This window comes from Hemicordylus capensis, chromosome 2, assembly GCF_027244095.1.
Source record: "Hemicordylus capensis ecotype Gifberg chromosome 2, rHemCap1.1.pri, whole genome shotgun sequence".
In the NCBI taxonomy this organism is placed as follows: domain Eukaryota; kingdom Metazoa; phylum Chordata; class Lepidosauria; order Squamata; family Cordylidae; genus Hemicordylus; species Hemicordylus capensis.
The window spans coordinates 15,743,486-15,759,396 of NC_069658.1; the positions used below are offsets into that span (position 1 = coordinate 15,743,486).

Below are 15,911 nucleotides of genomic sequence, written 5' to 3' on the forward strand. Positions count from 1 at the left end.
TCATTTATTTTATTTCTTTAACATATTTATATGCCGTTCAAAACTAACATCTCTGATCACGGTAGTCCAGAATCCTGTTTCTAAGTTCTAGCCAGCTACATGCCTCCAGGAAGTCCACCAGCTGAGCATGAGGGCAATGGCCATACATAGCGACAGAGTTTTCAAGGCCCTTGTTGAGCTGCCAGTGAACGGCTGAGCTTCCCACTGGCCCCTGGGCACAAGTTTTGCATGGGTCTGACCCTGTTTGGCAGGTTGGCAAGCACAATGGTGTTGGCGGGATGGGGCCATAGCTCAGGAATAGAGCATTTGCTTTGCATGCATGAGGTTTCAGGTTCAATCCGCGGGGCCTTCCTGATTGAACCTGAGCGGGATCTAAATTGAACTGAGAGGACATCCAAAAGCTTGTGAGTGTGCGCACGCCTTAGAGGGAACAGTGCTTGGAGTTGCTGGCAGCCAAGGTCAATATTGAGCTTGATGGACCAAGAGTCTGACTCAGTAGAAGGCAACGTCCTGTGTTTCTATGTTTCATTGCTTGTCCTCAGCATCTGAACACAGAGGTTTCATTTAGATATTATGGCTAATTGCTGCTAGAGTAGAGACTGATCCTCCACTACATGTGGATTTTACAAAGGATTGATTACACAATGCAAAGTTTACAATTCCTTCCTTCTAAGAAAACTGGTTTTATATCAGTTTCGGTTTTGCCTTATAAAGTGCTCACCCTCCCAAACGTCCTCTATTAAAACTACTTTTGAAACCAAATACTTTTCACTGAGCAAAGAGCAGATAGACTGACAGTGTGTGGGTAAGAATGGACAGCTGAGTGGGGAATTTATTCAGATTTTTAAAAATAAAATTAATAATAATAATAATAATAATAATAATAATTATTATTATTAATTTGATTTATATACCACCCTTCCAAAATGGCTCAGGGCAGTTTACAATTAAATCAGAGGTCTTCTCTGTTAACATTTACTCTTACTATTTATGCCAGCTGAGAAAGATCTTAAGGACAATATACCTTCAATCCACGGACTTTTCTGTAGCATTACAGAAGCTATATTTGTCGCAAACAAGGAACTGTCAATCAAGTTGGGAGACACAGAAGGGAGCTGACACTGCCTAACTTCATGGCCTCAGTTCTGGCTGGAAAGGTTACAAGCCTGCCTCATAGGCCTATAGGTTTAGTGCTGGCAGAAATGATAATGCAAGTCTTTCAGTAGGAAGTCTAGTGTTGATGGTTTCCCTGAACATTCTGTGCTCTGCCCAAACTAAACTTTACATGCATAGGTACCCACTTTCACTCACCGAAGCTATTTGCGCACGCACCCCACCCCCCGAAAACTGGGCAAAGGAAGCCCAGCTTGGTTTGGGTTGTGCATGTATGGCTCCCAGCGGTGGTGCAGCAGCAAACCCGCTTAGCCTGGCTTTTGGGCATGAGGGCTCCCAGAAAGCAGGCTAAATGACCATGTGTCAGTGCTGCACGGCTTCGCACGGCACCTACACACAAAGAGCCTTCTGGCCTGCATCAGGAGGCTCTCCATAATGCATTGCGCACTCAGATGGGGCATTATGGGAGTTCTGGGAGCCTCTCAGCCCCCAAACTTCCCAGCTGCCAGTAGCAGCAGGTGACTGTCTGGGTGAGCAATCCGCTCAGCCAGCCAGCAGGAATGGCTCGTCTGCAGGGGAGGTCAGCATTTCATGGCTTCACCCCCTTGCCCCTTTAGAGCCCTTTTCTCCAAGCTTGAGAAAGGGCTCACCATCAGCTAAAGACTGATGGAATTCTTGTGATAACTCAATCAGGAACAGGTCTCCAAGAGGTATCCTTAACGTTTTGCTCAAATGAATGGTTTTAATCCCCTTATGAACACATCTGGACACCTTGGTAAGATTGCAAAAAGCACTCTTCTCCACTCACTAATATGCATGGTTTTGAAAGTATGGGCTCCTCTGTGATTGCAACACCATGTGAAGTCAAAAGTGTGAGGCTTTTGGCTCCAGATTTGCACAGCACGGTAAAAATTCTGTCACCCAACATTACAATTACTATTATTAGTAGAATTACTAACATATGAAGGTGCTTTATTCTGAATCAGAGTATTGGCCCACCAGGCTTATTACTCTCTATTCGGACTAGTGGCAGTTCTCCAGGGTCACAACCATAGGTCTTCAATAGCCCTGCTGCCCAATATCCTTTTAACTGTAGGCTGCTTGAAATGATTCCATGTTCAAAATGTGAGCTATAACACCTTCGCAGTCACAAAGTGGCAGATAGCTTTGCCTCCTACAACCCCACCTTTGCTACAAAACTCTGATTTGCTTAGTGAATGCAACTGTATCATGCAACACACTGCCAAAAATGGGCTTTTTAAGCCTCCACATGGATATTTTGACCAATCTTCAAAATTGTTTAAAGAAACCAAATATTTAAGTGGCTTAAGTCATCTGCATGTGTGTGTGTGTGTGTGTGTGTGTGTGTGCGCGCACACACACACACACACACACACACACACACACACTCACTCACTCTGTACCTCTTCCTAAACCACAGCAGAGTTCCTCTTCCAAGGCTGTAACCACCCCTTTTATACTACTTGTGTACCATACCATGGTTGGCAATGCAGGTGAGGCTTGTTGGTAAGTGGGTGTGGATAAAGAAAACCCATGCAGCCCCAGCCACTTTTGACAGCAAGTACTAATCAGATTCTTATTCCTGGAAATTCCTTCCCTCTGCTTGACCTCTTCTCTTTCCTTCTTTGAAAGCTTTTAGAAGTCTACTTTTCTCTCCGTTTCCCCTTCAATTTCTTCCTTATGTCATTCTTAAATACTTTGTTTAGTTGCTCTGCTTCTGTGTTGCCCAGTATTTGACATTTTTTTCCTCCTCACACATCCACCTCCCTTTTCCTTGTAGTATCATACATACTTACTAAAAGCCTACAAGGAGCGAATAATGCTGGTTAATCATAGAATTATACAGTGCTCCGAACATTTTAGGAGCTTCCAGGAATACTGTATTAAATGATAAAGTTTTCACCACGGCAGTATTTCAGCAGGGCAACAACTATTGCTAGGCCATAGATACAGAGCAGCCCAGCCACTTCAGTGGAAAACTTTTGCTTGTTAGTTGCAAACAGCATAGTGCAATTCTGAGAACTGTTTAAAATGCACAAATGTTGGACTATTTACTTACCACTCATCTCCCTGCCTGTCAAACTCTGATTGTACCTCATTGTAAAATACACACACGCGCGCACATAAATGCAGAGACATTTCATCTTGGTGTAATAAATTGATTTATGACATGATCCTTGCAACAGCAACTATATATTGGGGATACAAGTCAAAAAGCAGGAACCTGAAACAAAAAAAACAGCAGCAGCCGCCACCGCCAACAACCATAGTGGAGTAAGACCCTATTCCTGTGCAAATAGCACTGTCTGGATCCTTTTTAAAGAGGCATCAGGTTCCTGTGAATGTACTACAGGAAAAAACCCACCACCCAACTGGAGAAGGGCTAATTGCTCAACATTTAGGACCCTAGCCGAAGGACTGCAGCTTAAGAGCAGTTTGCATTTCAACTTTTATAACAGATGGCACATATACTGTATGTATTCCATAACAATTCATCCCTCAATGTAAAGAAGAAATGGTGTGCTTAGAAGTGAGATTGGGGAAATAATGCATTTGGCTATGTTTCCACTTGTTTTATTTCCATCTTGCCATTCCTGTAAATGTGGCACAAGGCAGCTTTTATCTGTTGATACTAATGAAAGCTAGAACATTTTTAAGGTGAGTTGCAGGTGGAACTACTTTGGTAACTACCACCCACTGTACTAAGTGGCCAACCAATTCCTTACTCTTTCTGTCTGCAATGGTCTTAAAAAGAAGAGAAACACACCACTGTTTCCCCCCATTTATGTTTGTATAAAATGTTCTTTAAAAAATAGAAGTTCCTGTTTTTCTACTTCAAAGATATAAATCCTGCGATGAAAAGAGATTGGAGTGTAAATAGTTAAAGTTGTCTGGGTATGGAGGGATTAAAGCCCAGTAGCTGGGGTGGGTGGGGCGGGGACAGAGCAGTTTGAATTCAGTTGGAAGCTGGGAGTTGGAGCTGCAGCTACTCAGAGCAGAGTGGGGATTTGGGTCTGGGTAGGAATGGTGTCAAAGAGGAGTTGACCTGATGATCTGCAAAGGATAAGACAGTCTTAAAAATAAAGGACTAGGTTATTAGGACAGTGTGTAATAAAAACTGGGTTGTGAATTACAGTTCTGGGAAGGAACTGGGTTCAAAGGTGTAAAGTAACTAAGTGCTGTGAGAAGTTCAAATCATCAACTTTGTAACCAAGCAAGATTTCAGCCCTACTAATCAGCAGGCATCATCTTGCACTGCACGGGAGATGGCAATGGTAAACCCCTCCTGTATTCTACCAAAGAAAACCACAGGGCTCTGTGGTTGCCAGGAGTCGAAACTGACTCAAAGGCACAACAAGCTCAGCTGGGAGAGTGTTAGAAGAAGATCTAAAGGTCCCTGGTTCAATGCCGGGCTTTCGCAGAGCATGGTGGAGGTTGTTTGAGACAGCACTTATGAGAGCCAGTGTGGTGTAGTGGTTAGAGTGCTGGACTAGGACCGGGGAGACCCGAGTTCAAATCCCCATTCAGCCATGAAACTAGCTGGGTGATTCTGGGCCAGTCACTTCTCTCTCAGCCTAACCTACTTCACAGGGCTGTTGTGATATATAATGAGTTAAAGAAAATATTTAAAATGACATTTCCTAAGAAGCCAGAATCCTTCCTGCTGGGGATAACACAAGGTGTAATTTCTACAACTTAACATTTTTTATGTACGCTTCTACGGCGGCCAGAATTATATATGCACAGAAATGGAAGAGTAATGAACTGCCTTCAAAAGAGGATTGGCTGATAAAAATTTTGGAATATGCGGAGACGGCAAAACTTACAACACTGATAAGAGATCAAAATTTGGAAGGCTTCAAAGAAGATTGGAAACCATTCTTGTTGTATCTAAAGGATAATTTCCCTACTATGGACTTTACAGCAGGGTTTGAAATTTAGTAAAAAACTGCAGGTTGGGTAGATTAACTGTGTTTGTAAGGGTTTAAATTTATGTTTTGAATTATTATTATAGCAAGGGTAAACTTTATAGCCGATGAGTCACGAAGAGAGGTGTGCGGGAAGTCCACTTTTGTGTATATTGTAATGAATGACAATATTATTATTGTTAAAATCAATAAAAATCGAATTTGAGAGGGGAAAAAAACTTCACAGGGTTGTTGTGAAAGAGAAACTCAAGTATGTAGTACACCGCTCTGGGCTCCTTGGAGGAAGAGTGGGATATAATGTAACAACAACAACAACAACTTTACCTTTTGATCAGGGTAAAGAACCCAACAGTGCTACAGAGGCTTGATTGTATAATTGGGAACTTTTGACAAAGTTCCTCACCAAAGGTTCTTAAGTAAACTCAGCAGTCATGGGATGAGGGGACAGGTTCATGTGTGGATTGGTAACTGGTTGAAGGAAACAGAAGGTAGGAATAAATGGACAATGGAGGGAAGTGGGGTTCTCCAGGGATCTGTACTGGGACAAGAGCTCTTTAACATGTTCATAAATGATCTAGAAGTTGGGGTAATGTGGCCAGATTTGCAGATGACATTAAACTATTTAGGGTAGTGAAATCCACAACAGATTGTGAGGAGCTCCAAAAAGATCTCTTCAAATTGGGGGAGTGGGCAACAAAACGGCAAATGTGGTTCAATGTAAGCAAGTGTAAAGTGATGCACACTGGGGCAAAAAACCCCAAACTTCACATATACACGAATGGGATATGAACTATCAGTGACTGACCAGGAGAGAGATCTTAGGGTGTGGTGGACAGCTCACTGAAAGTGTTGACTCAGTGCATGACAGGGGTAAAAAGGCAAATTCCATGCTAGGGATCACTAGGAAGGGGATTGAAAATGAAAATGCTAATATTATAATGCCCTTATACAAATCTATGTTGCAGTCACATCTGGAGTACTGTGTAAAGTTTTGGTCACTGCATCTTATGGAAGATACTGTAGAACTGTAAAAGGTGCAGAAGAGAGAAACCAAAATGATCAGGAGCCTGGAGCACCTTCCTTATGAGGCTAGGCTACAGCATCTGGGGCTTTCTAGTTTAAAAAAGAGGTGACTACAGGGGGACATGATTGAGGTCTAAAATTATGCATGGAGTGGAGAGAGTGGACAAAGGAAAAATTTTCTCCCTCTCTCATAACACTAGAACCAGGGGTCATCCCATGAAACTGAAGGTCAGGAAATTTAGGCCTGACAAGAGGAAGTACTTTTTCCACACAGCGCATAATCAATCTATGGAATTCTTTGTCATGTGGTGATGGTCACGAGCTTGGATGGCTTTAAGAGGGGCTTAGGCAAATTCATGGAGGATGGGTCTATCAATGGCTACTAGTCTGGTGGCTATGGGCCAACTCCAGCCTCAGAGGCACAATGCCTCTCAATGGCAGTTGCAGGGGAGTGGGCATGTCCTCACTTCTTGCCTGTGGGCTCTCCTGAAGCATCTGGTGGGCCATTGTGTGAAATAGGATGCTGGACTAGATAGGCCTTGGGCTTGATCCAGCAAGGCTGTTCTTATGTGGCAGAGGAAAAATAAGTACATTTATACAAGCCAAAGTAACATCTAAGGTGAAAAATAACTAAAAATAAACTTTACACACATCCCTGACTCAGACCAAATGCCACAATCCCTCCAGATCTTCTACCTTCATGTATGACTCAAGATCCACAGCTAAGCTATAAATAAGAATCAAGAGCAAATAGGAGTCTAATATGGGGGTAGAGGGAGGGAAAGAGAACAACCAGATAAAAAAGCATGGCAATGGGGAACATCTACATTAGCAAAACAAGAAGGGACAGAAGAGCAGGCATATTATGTTCAAACTAGGTTTCTATAGCGGTTCTCTTATATTATAGCAATAGCAATAGCACTTACATTTTTATACCGCTTTATAGCCTGAGCTCTCTAAGCGGTTTACAATGATTTAGCATATTGCCCCCAACATTCTGGGTACTCATTTTACCGACCTCGGAAGGATGGAAGGCTGAGTCAACCTTGAGCCCCTGGTCAGGATCGAACTTGTAACCTTCTGGTTACAGGGCGGCAGTTTTACCACTGCGCCACCAGGGGCTTATATTACCACTTCAATAGGCTATCTGAAGTTTTATAGTGTACATATGTGATTTAAAACAGGGTTCCAGGGTGGCTCCACGCTCCAGCCTGCCAGTTATCATAAGGGGAGCATGAATGTGCTTGCCTTCCATGCCCAACTGGCACACCAGCCCTGTCTCCAATATCCCCAGCCATCCACATGGGGCCATCACTTGTGAATACAGTCTTCGACCAAAAAAAATCCAATGCACATAGGCCAAAATTATACATCTGAGCAACAGTTTTAATCGAGGTAACTATGCAATTTTGACTTATGTGTGCAGACCAAATTTGAACGCAATGTCGGGGACAGATCTGGCACACCAGGTGGGGGGGTGAGTTGTGCACACACTCGCAAAAATGGGATAATCTGATCTGTTGATGGTTATGTCTTCAGAGTAAGGATTTTGTCACACATACATTTGCATAATAATGCTTGGCTTAAGCAGAGCCACACTACTTTATTTAACTGAGTGTGAGTGGGTAAGTAAGAAAACATTGTGTTTTACCTAGGAATAGCTTAAGCCAAGTTGCCTAAAAATAATCAGTTACAATGTTTGAGAAGAGAACACGTTTACTTAGAGAACAGGGACCTAGCAGGTGAAGATTAGTTACCTCAACACTGGAAACCCAACCCACCCCAAGTTGACTGCTGACCATGGTGCTCTGTGATAAGGCAAGAGGACCAGAGAGGCAACAGGTATCACCCTACTGAAAAGGCGCTGACCCCAACCTTAAGGGACGTTAATCCAAAGAACACCAGGGTGTTGACCCACCGGCAAAGGCAGACAGTAGGATCTAGCCGCTACAATTAGGCATGTTAACCTATATGGGACAGCATCAATAGAACAAGAGAAGGGAAATGCCCACTCCACTGCTCGTCCATCGCCATCCCCCCCCCCACGCTCCTGCCTTTTGGCTAGCAGGTGGGCCAGAGGGGGAGGCTGCCCTCTCCACCAGTCGCCATCACCATTTTCTCCCCCATCCCCATAGCTAATTGGCAGCTGCTTGCAAACTCTTGTGAGTGCTGCCACACATGGGATTAGCCACAGGTATGTCTTAGAGAAATATATAGATAATAAATAATACTCTGTCCCACACAAAAGTTCAGGACAATAATTTTGTGACAAATTTACATGAAGAATCTTTAGTTTAGACCAGGGCTGCTCAACTTCGGCCCTCTTGCAGATGTTGGTCTACAACTCCCATAATCCCTGGCTATTGGCAACTAGCTGCGGATTATGGAAGTTGTAGTCCAAAAACAGTTGGGGGGGGTCCTAAATTGAGTATGCCTGGTTTAGATGCTCATTTAATTCTGAAGGTAAATATCTGAAAAGGTTAGCCACATACTTTTTAAAAATAGGATTGTGTGAATTAATTGAAAGATCAATCAACTAAAACTTTAGTTGATTAACTGATGGGGGCCCATTTGTATCGATCAAGACAAATCTTAATTGGCGGGGCTGTGTGTTAATCACATTTATTTACTTTTAAAGGCTATTTTGGTCCTGGTGTGTTGCTGTAATAGGGAATGAAAAAGAACCAACAACAACATTTTTCTTCTTAACAATTAATAATGACTTCTTAAACAGTTAACAATGCACATGTCCAGTATCTCAAAAAGTCACTCATATCAAGATCTCTGTAATATGCAAATGCAATTTACATTAATTGGTTAAAAGGAAGATGGTTAATAAACTACAAATTATTTAACTGACAAACCAATGTTTTTCATATATAAAACATGCACACGTGCAATGGTGCTTTGATTAGCTTAACAGAACTATACCTTTCACAAGGAAGTGATAAGGCTTAATTTTATGACATCACAAGATGGGTGCTTATCATGAAAGCATGGTTTGAAGAACAAGTTACCTGGCACAAGCAACAACAGGAAGCTGAAGCAGAAGGACAAGAGACCTTGGCCAGGCAAACATTAAACATGGCATATTTCCCCTTCTTCAGTTTGCTCACTGTGAAGCCCTGGGCATTTCATTTTCAATCTGATTCAGCAGGAATGGAAATGTGTCAAATGAAAAGACACAGCATGTAACTTCATTCAGCCCCCAAGAAGACAATTGACTTCTTCCAGTGGTAGTTACTAGCATGCTTGCAGCAGTTGGCCTGAGGTTAGGAAATTTCATATTCAGTTATAATCAAGGATAAACTTTTGTCTTTTAAAAGACACACAAAACTTTAAGAACTACTTGGAACTCATTGTGATGAACTACACAGCTTTTAAAGTCTGTCCTTGTGTCTGCAAACCCAACCACACAATTTCAGCTTTTTCTTTATGCTCCACAGATCACATCGGCCTGGCGCTTTGTTGCACCCCTCAAGAGCGCCTTCCTACTAGGTTCAGGTTATTGTATTCCCAGACAAAACAAGGACAGATGGGAAACTAGCTTTAAAAAGGACTGGGGTGGCAGGAAAGCATTGGACAATTGATTGTATTGCTTGGGAATGGAGAAGAAAAGAGGAAGAAAAGTGGCATTCACTTGTTTTGCGCTTATATGGAAGTTTGGAATACTTAATAGCAGGCCTTGACAAATTTTCCTTGGATCTAGGAGCCAGACAATGGACATTTGACCAAATTACTGGACTTAGTGATGGATTTTGTGCCCGGGGGGGTGGGGGTGGGGACTGGGTTTCTTTTTATCCTCTACATATATTTAGAACAGAAACAGAGCTGCCTGGGACAAATCAAGATTTTACTAATAAAGCAACTGAGGCTCCACTGTTAAATTTCTAGTCACCATGGCTCCCTGACACCTGGGTGTTTTTCACACAGCAGGCTTTACAGTGAGTTTACTGCGAGTTCTAAGTTGCCCCTGCAAACCGTTGCAAAAAACAACAACAACACTGGGTATAAATCAGGCTACACTCTTAACACACAATGTGAAACCCAAATCGTGTGTGAAGTGCTCCCCAAGCTAGGACTTTGGGGTAAATCTGGCCGATATGTGAATGCACACTCTCCTGGGATTTGTCAAGCGGCGGCGGCGGGGGGGGGGGGGGGGGGGGACGGGACATCAAACATCAAATTTAAACTGTAATCCTATACACACACACACACACACACACACAAACTTGAGAGCAAGCCCCATTAAAATCAGTGGACTTGTTTCCAAGTATAAATGCATAGGATTAAACTGGATAGCAAGAAACCGCTTCTAAATGAAACGGAAAACAATAGTTTCAATGCTTCAGCTCTACTCACATTCTGCCTGTTAGTTACTTTCTAGCAATCTCTCCGAAATCATGTTTGTTTTGGTTATGCCAGTGTTAAAAAAAAAAGAAAGTGTATAGTTTCTTATATTCTGCTGTCGGTACTCTGCTCCCACCCTACATTAATACTATCATACAAAGGTACAGGTCACTTTTTACACAGGCTTGCCTAACTGTAACAAAGTAGCACATTTCCTATGTGGTGATGCTTGTAGTACATCATCACATAGTGTGTCACAAGGAGCATCAGTTCCTTCCACAAAAGCACTCGCAGAGCCATAGCGCTGAAAAGAACCCTCAAAGATCTTGTCCCATTCTTTTGTTTACTGAAGTACTCAATGCTCTCAAAGGCCATGGACTACTAATGCATTTATCTATGACATTTCTATCGCACCCTTCCTCCAAAGAGTTCTGGGGATGATGGATCTTATTTGGCTTTTTACAGGAGGCTGGAAACTTATGCAGAAGTTCAACCCTCACCTCAACACGACACTAGCTTTCTGACTGGAAGTTATCGGAAGAGGTCCTCTAACCAACCCTTGTGCCTCAGGGGCGGAATCCACCAACTATCCTAACCAAGTTCTTGTCTAACCTGTCCTTATCCTGGAGATTCCACCATACCGCTACGTGTTCCAGTGCCCTGCTACTCTAACTTAGAAACTCTAGCCCCACCTAGGTCTCCTAACAACCATAATAATTAACATTTGTATAAATACAAAGGTTTCACAACCCTGTGAGCAAAACAAGTATTATCACCCCCATGCTGCAGTTGTGGCTGAGAGGAAATGGTTTGCCAAAGACCACCAAAGTGAGTTCATGGCAGAGGCTAATAGGGATGTGCACAGACCTTTATGGGCTTCCGAACCAGATAGAAAGACTGGCAGTTTGGTTGGTTTGAAGGTGGGGTGGGGGGGATCTCTCTAAGGACGGGAGAGGGTGCTCTTACCCCTCCCGCCGCATTTCCTCACCGGCACTGCCTTTTAAAATGGTCCGGAAGGTCGGCAGCACACCTCCTTGCCACCCCGGTGCCTCCTCGGACTGGAAGTGACGTAAGTTGCCAGTGTGCGTGCGCATGCCGTAATGTGTGCACACACAGCGCTCACTTCCAGTCCGAGGAGGCACCTGGGCGGCAGGGAGGTACGCTGCTGCCCCACCAGACTGTTTTAAAAGGCAGTGCTGGCAGGGGAAATGCAGCAGGAGGGGTAAGAGCACCCTCCCCTGTCTTCAAAGAGGACACCCCGCCCCCTTCGAACTGGCAGGCATCAGTCCCATGCACACCACTAGAAGCTAAATCTGAAGCACAGATATCCTGATTCATAGTCAGGCTACACCAGCTCATTTCACATGAGGCTGGAGACCCCCTCCCCTCTGAAAAAATGAGATGCAGTTGCACTTCCTGAAGAAGCCTTCTGCTCCACCCTATTCCCATCACCGCCCTGACTGGAAGCAACAACTTGGTGTCCCTTTCTAGAACTGCCTTAGGAAGCATCCACAAAGGCCTATACAGTTCTACTACCCATTCTATTAAAGCAGGGGTTCCCAACCAGTGGTACTCCAGATGTTGCTGAACTACATCTCCCATCATCCCCAACTACAATAAATTGTAGTTCTGTTTTGTGCGGCAGTATCAAGGCAGTGTGTGCACATGTGCATTCAGAATGGGGCCATCCTGATTCAACCTGAGCCGAATCTAAAATTAACTGAGTGGACATCAAAACACTTGTGAGTGCTTGCACATGTGCACGCTTTAGAGAATACACAGGTTGGGAACCCCTGCACTAAAGTACAATCATTTGTAAAAGGAGTCACCAAAATTTGCCCGATCGCTCTGTGAAACATGCCCAAGCTTGCCCAGAGTCCTCCTGCATTAAGTATTAAAAGCATGGGGCCTTTCTTTCCAGCATCAATCCACTCTCTTGCACAGGTACCCTTACTCTGCAGCACACGAGTACTGAAGCCCGCACAGGCATCAGACACATCCTTGCCAAACTAAAAAGCCTTACCCTCCTGGAGTTCCGTTGCCATCCCTTCAACCAGGCAGGCCACCTAATATTCTCAACCCACTCTTCAATCTGTCAATTGCAATTCAGCACGGTCGTTCACACAATCAAAAACCGTGTTCTACCCAGGTTTGGGAGTTGTGTGTGCTCCCAATGTTCGCTTGTGTGGAAGCAAATTAGGAGGAAGACCTGGGTAGCTTTTCCTCCTACCATGTTTCCACACAATCATCTCTGCCCAGGTTTTCCTCCTACCTTGCTTTCCATACAATCAAAAACTGGGAGCACACACAGCTCCCAAACCCGGGTAGAACACAGTTTTTTGATTGTGTGAATGACCTCATTGTGTCCTCCTTTCTCTGATGCCACACAAACCAATCTCATAGAGTGTTCAGTCCGAAACCATCAGATTCACCAACAGTGCTCAGCCAGCCACTATCCTCCCCATCTTAATGCTGGTGATCACTTCCCGCCCCCATCCTAGGACACCAACACTTCCAATTTGGGTCAAATGTCCTGCCACACAGAATATAATGTTCTAACTCAGGCCCAAGTCAATCCTAACTCCATACTCTCTCCCCCGCCGTTCTCCCTATGGGAGAAACCACCACCACCACCACATCACCCTGCTCCACAAAGCTGCCCTCCCCAGTTCACTGACCCCTTGCATCCTAACCCTATGCACACTTCCTCTGAAGTCAGTCTCATTGGCCTTGTTTACACCACTGTCCAAATCTAGGTTTAGTGTGAGTTACCGACATTAGCATGATTGCGACCACCGTACAAAGGTCCAAGATGGACCTGAGATTCCCATCTTGGTGTGGGTCCACACAATCATGCTGGAAGGTGGCAACCCACATTAAACCTAGATTTGAAAGGCTGTGTGAACATGGCCAGTGTGGCTAAGGGGGTCGATCCCTCCCACTCCCCAGGTAAGTGTGTGTGAAAGAGCAGCCCCACAACAATCCCCCCAACGTTTCCATAAGGCTTGGCAAAGCCTTTCCCCCACCCCTATTCTTCCTCCATCCTTTAACAGCCTCTTCTCCACCCACTTTGGGACCCCTTCCTGCAACTGGCACCCTTGGGCGCTGTGGGTGGGTGGGGGGCTGGCGAGGCCCCCGCCCCCACCGAGGCCTCCCTCCGCCCCGCCCCCCAACTCGCCTTGCCGGCCGACGATCTCCGCCACATGCTCGGAGCTGGGCACGGGGACGCACTCGGTGGTGTTGACGCTCTTCCTCCTCAGCAGCGCCGCCTGCTCGCCGGTCAGCACCGGCCCGGGGGGCCCCCCTGGCGCCGTCACGGCCACCACTCCGCCGGGAGGCCCGTAGGCCTGCGAGAGCATCGCCGCCATCACCCCGGGGTGGACATCGTCGCCGGGCCCGTACAGCGCCCCGCCCAGCCCCACCACCTCGGGGGCCTCGAAGGCTGACCCGGAGGAGGGAGGCGGCGGCAGCAAGACCGAGCCCAGCCCCGGCGGCAGAAGCGGGGGCGAGCCGGGCGGCGGCGACAGCAGCAGCAGCGAGGCCGGGCCGCCCCCTCCGGGCTCCAGCAGCTGCTCTTCGTCGTCGTCGTCGCCGCCGCCGCCGCCCCCTCCGTCGTCGTCCTCAGGCGGCTCCTCCAAGTCCAGCTCCAGGTCCCCGCCGTGGCCGCCTCCGTCCTCCCCGGGCGCCGCCGCCTCCTCCTCGTCTTCTCTTCCTCCTCCTCCTCGTCCGTCGCCCGCCTCATGGAGCTCCCCGCGTGAGGCGGCCTCCGCCTCCTCCTCGCCCCCGCGCTCCCGCAGGCCCAAGCCGGCCAGGCGATCCCTCAGCAGCCGCGTGTCGGGCAGGGAAGGCGAAGCGGCCAGAGCAGGCGGCGGCGGCGGGTGCTGGTGGCGGCGGTGCTGCTGGTGATACTGGAGGAGCAGGCCCGGCGGCGGCCTGGGCGGCGGCAGCAGCAGCACCAGCTCGGGCGACTCCTCCTGAGGCGACGGCGAGGCGCTGCCGCTCGGCATGGCCGGCGAAGGAGGCGCGTCGGCTGGGCCGGCGGCGGCGGGGGGAGGCGGCGAGGGCGGCGGGCTCCGACTACGCGGCCCTGGGCGACATGTTGCTGCGGCGGCGGCGGCTGCTGCTGTTGCCGCCGCTTCTCCTCCTCCTCCGGCGGCGGCGGCGGCCTCCCTCTCCGCCTCTTCCTCCTCCTCTTGCGGGGCGTGAGGTGACTCGGTCGCGGCCTGGGCGCTGCTGCTGCTGCTGCTGCTGCTGCCGCCGCCACGGCCCCCGCCCGGCTCAGCGCTTCTTTTGTTCCATGGCGGCTTCCCCCCGCCGGCTCCAGCAGCAGCGGCGGCCGCAGGCGGCGGCGGCGGCCCAGGCAGCTCCAGCCCCGCCCCGCGCCGCTCTCCCAGCCGGGCGATTGGGTCGCGGCGGCGGCGGCGGCGGTGCAGCAGCAGCAGCAGCAGGAGGAGCAGCCGGCGTTGCTTGGGCAGGGCGCGGGGGGCGGAGGGAGGGCGGCGCCGAGCGAGCAGGGGCGGCCGCGGCGGCTTCCTTTCCACCGCCGCCACCACCACCTCCTCCTCCCGCCTCCGGGTCCCCTCGGGCACCATCTACACGCGCGCAGGCACCCTCCGCTGGCCAGCCCAATCTCGGCCGCCGGGAGGGCAGCCCGGGATTGTTGGGTGGGCCTGGCGCGTATTGTGACGGGGCAAGCAAGAGGGCAACCGCCCGGGCGGAGGAGGGAGGGGAAGCGGCGGAGGCTGGGGGCCGGAGGAAGGGCTTCTTGCTGCGGCTTGCGCCCCTGGCCTGGCCAGCTGCCCCCCGGCTCTCTCTGGCCGACCGCTTCCCCACCGCCGGGCTCCGGGCAAGGAGGGAGGCGGGGAAGGGGAGAGCGAGGAGGAGGCGAGGGACGGCGGGACGGGCGCGAGGAATCGGGGCGTGAGAGCCAGCCGGGAGGAACAAAGACCGAGAAGATGGGCGGGGTGGGTGGGGGGCATCGCCGAGGGAAGGGAGAAGACGACGACAAAGGAAGGCTCCCCTCCCGAGAGGCGGCTCAGCCCCACAGCCTGTTCTTCAGCCCCCGAGTTCGGGGCTTGGGGAAAAGTCTCCACCATCACAAATAAAAGCAGGACCGATCTCTCAGAAGTTGTCTCCGTCTGAACACATGCACGACACTTAATGACGGATAAGTACCTCGAGAGCGTGCACAGTACTACAAAAGTTCTCAGAGCGGTTTGCCCAGGAAAATGACCGACCACCAAGATGGTGCGCCCTGTCCCGAAAGGGCTCACAAGCTTAAAGCAAAACATGCAGACGCCACCCGCGACTGTGTGCATCCCCCGTTCTCGGGAATCCTACAGATCTCCGCCTCCCAGTGTGCGGATAAAGGGTTTTCAGGAGGTTGAGACTAGTTTTCGTCCCAGAGAAGCGCCTTGAGCCTTGTTGCCTTTTTGATAAATTGCATGGGATGTCTACACGGGTGCTTGTCAATTC

General features: G+C 48.3%; 1 protein-coding gene across 1 annotated transcript in view; it reads right to left on the bottom strand.

The window, feature by feature from the left end:
* Positions 1-15,206, bottom strand: part of MEX3C (mex-3 RNA binding family member C) — a 49,396-nt gene extending 34,190 nt beyond the window's left edge. Inside the window, exon 1 of the mRNA XM_053292724.1 lies at positions 13,615-15,206. Within this exon, the coding sequence (XP_053148699.1) occupies positions 13,615-15,028 (1,414 nt within the window). The 5' untranslated portion in view covers positions 15,029-15,206. The remainder of the gene's footprint in view (positions 1-13,614) is intronic.
* Between the last annotated feature and the right edge of the window lie 705 nt (positions 15,207-15,911).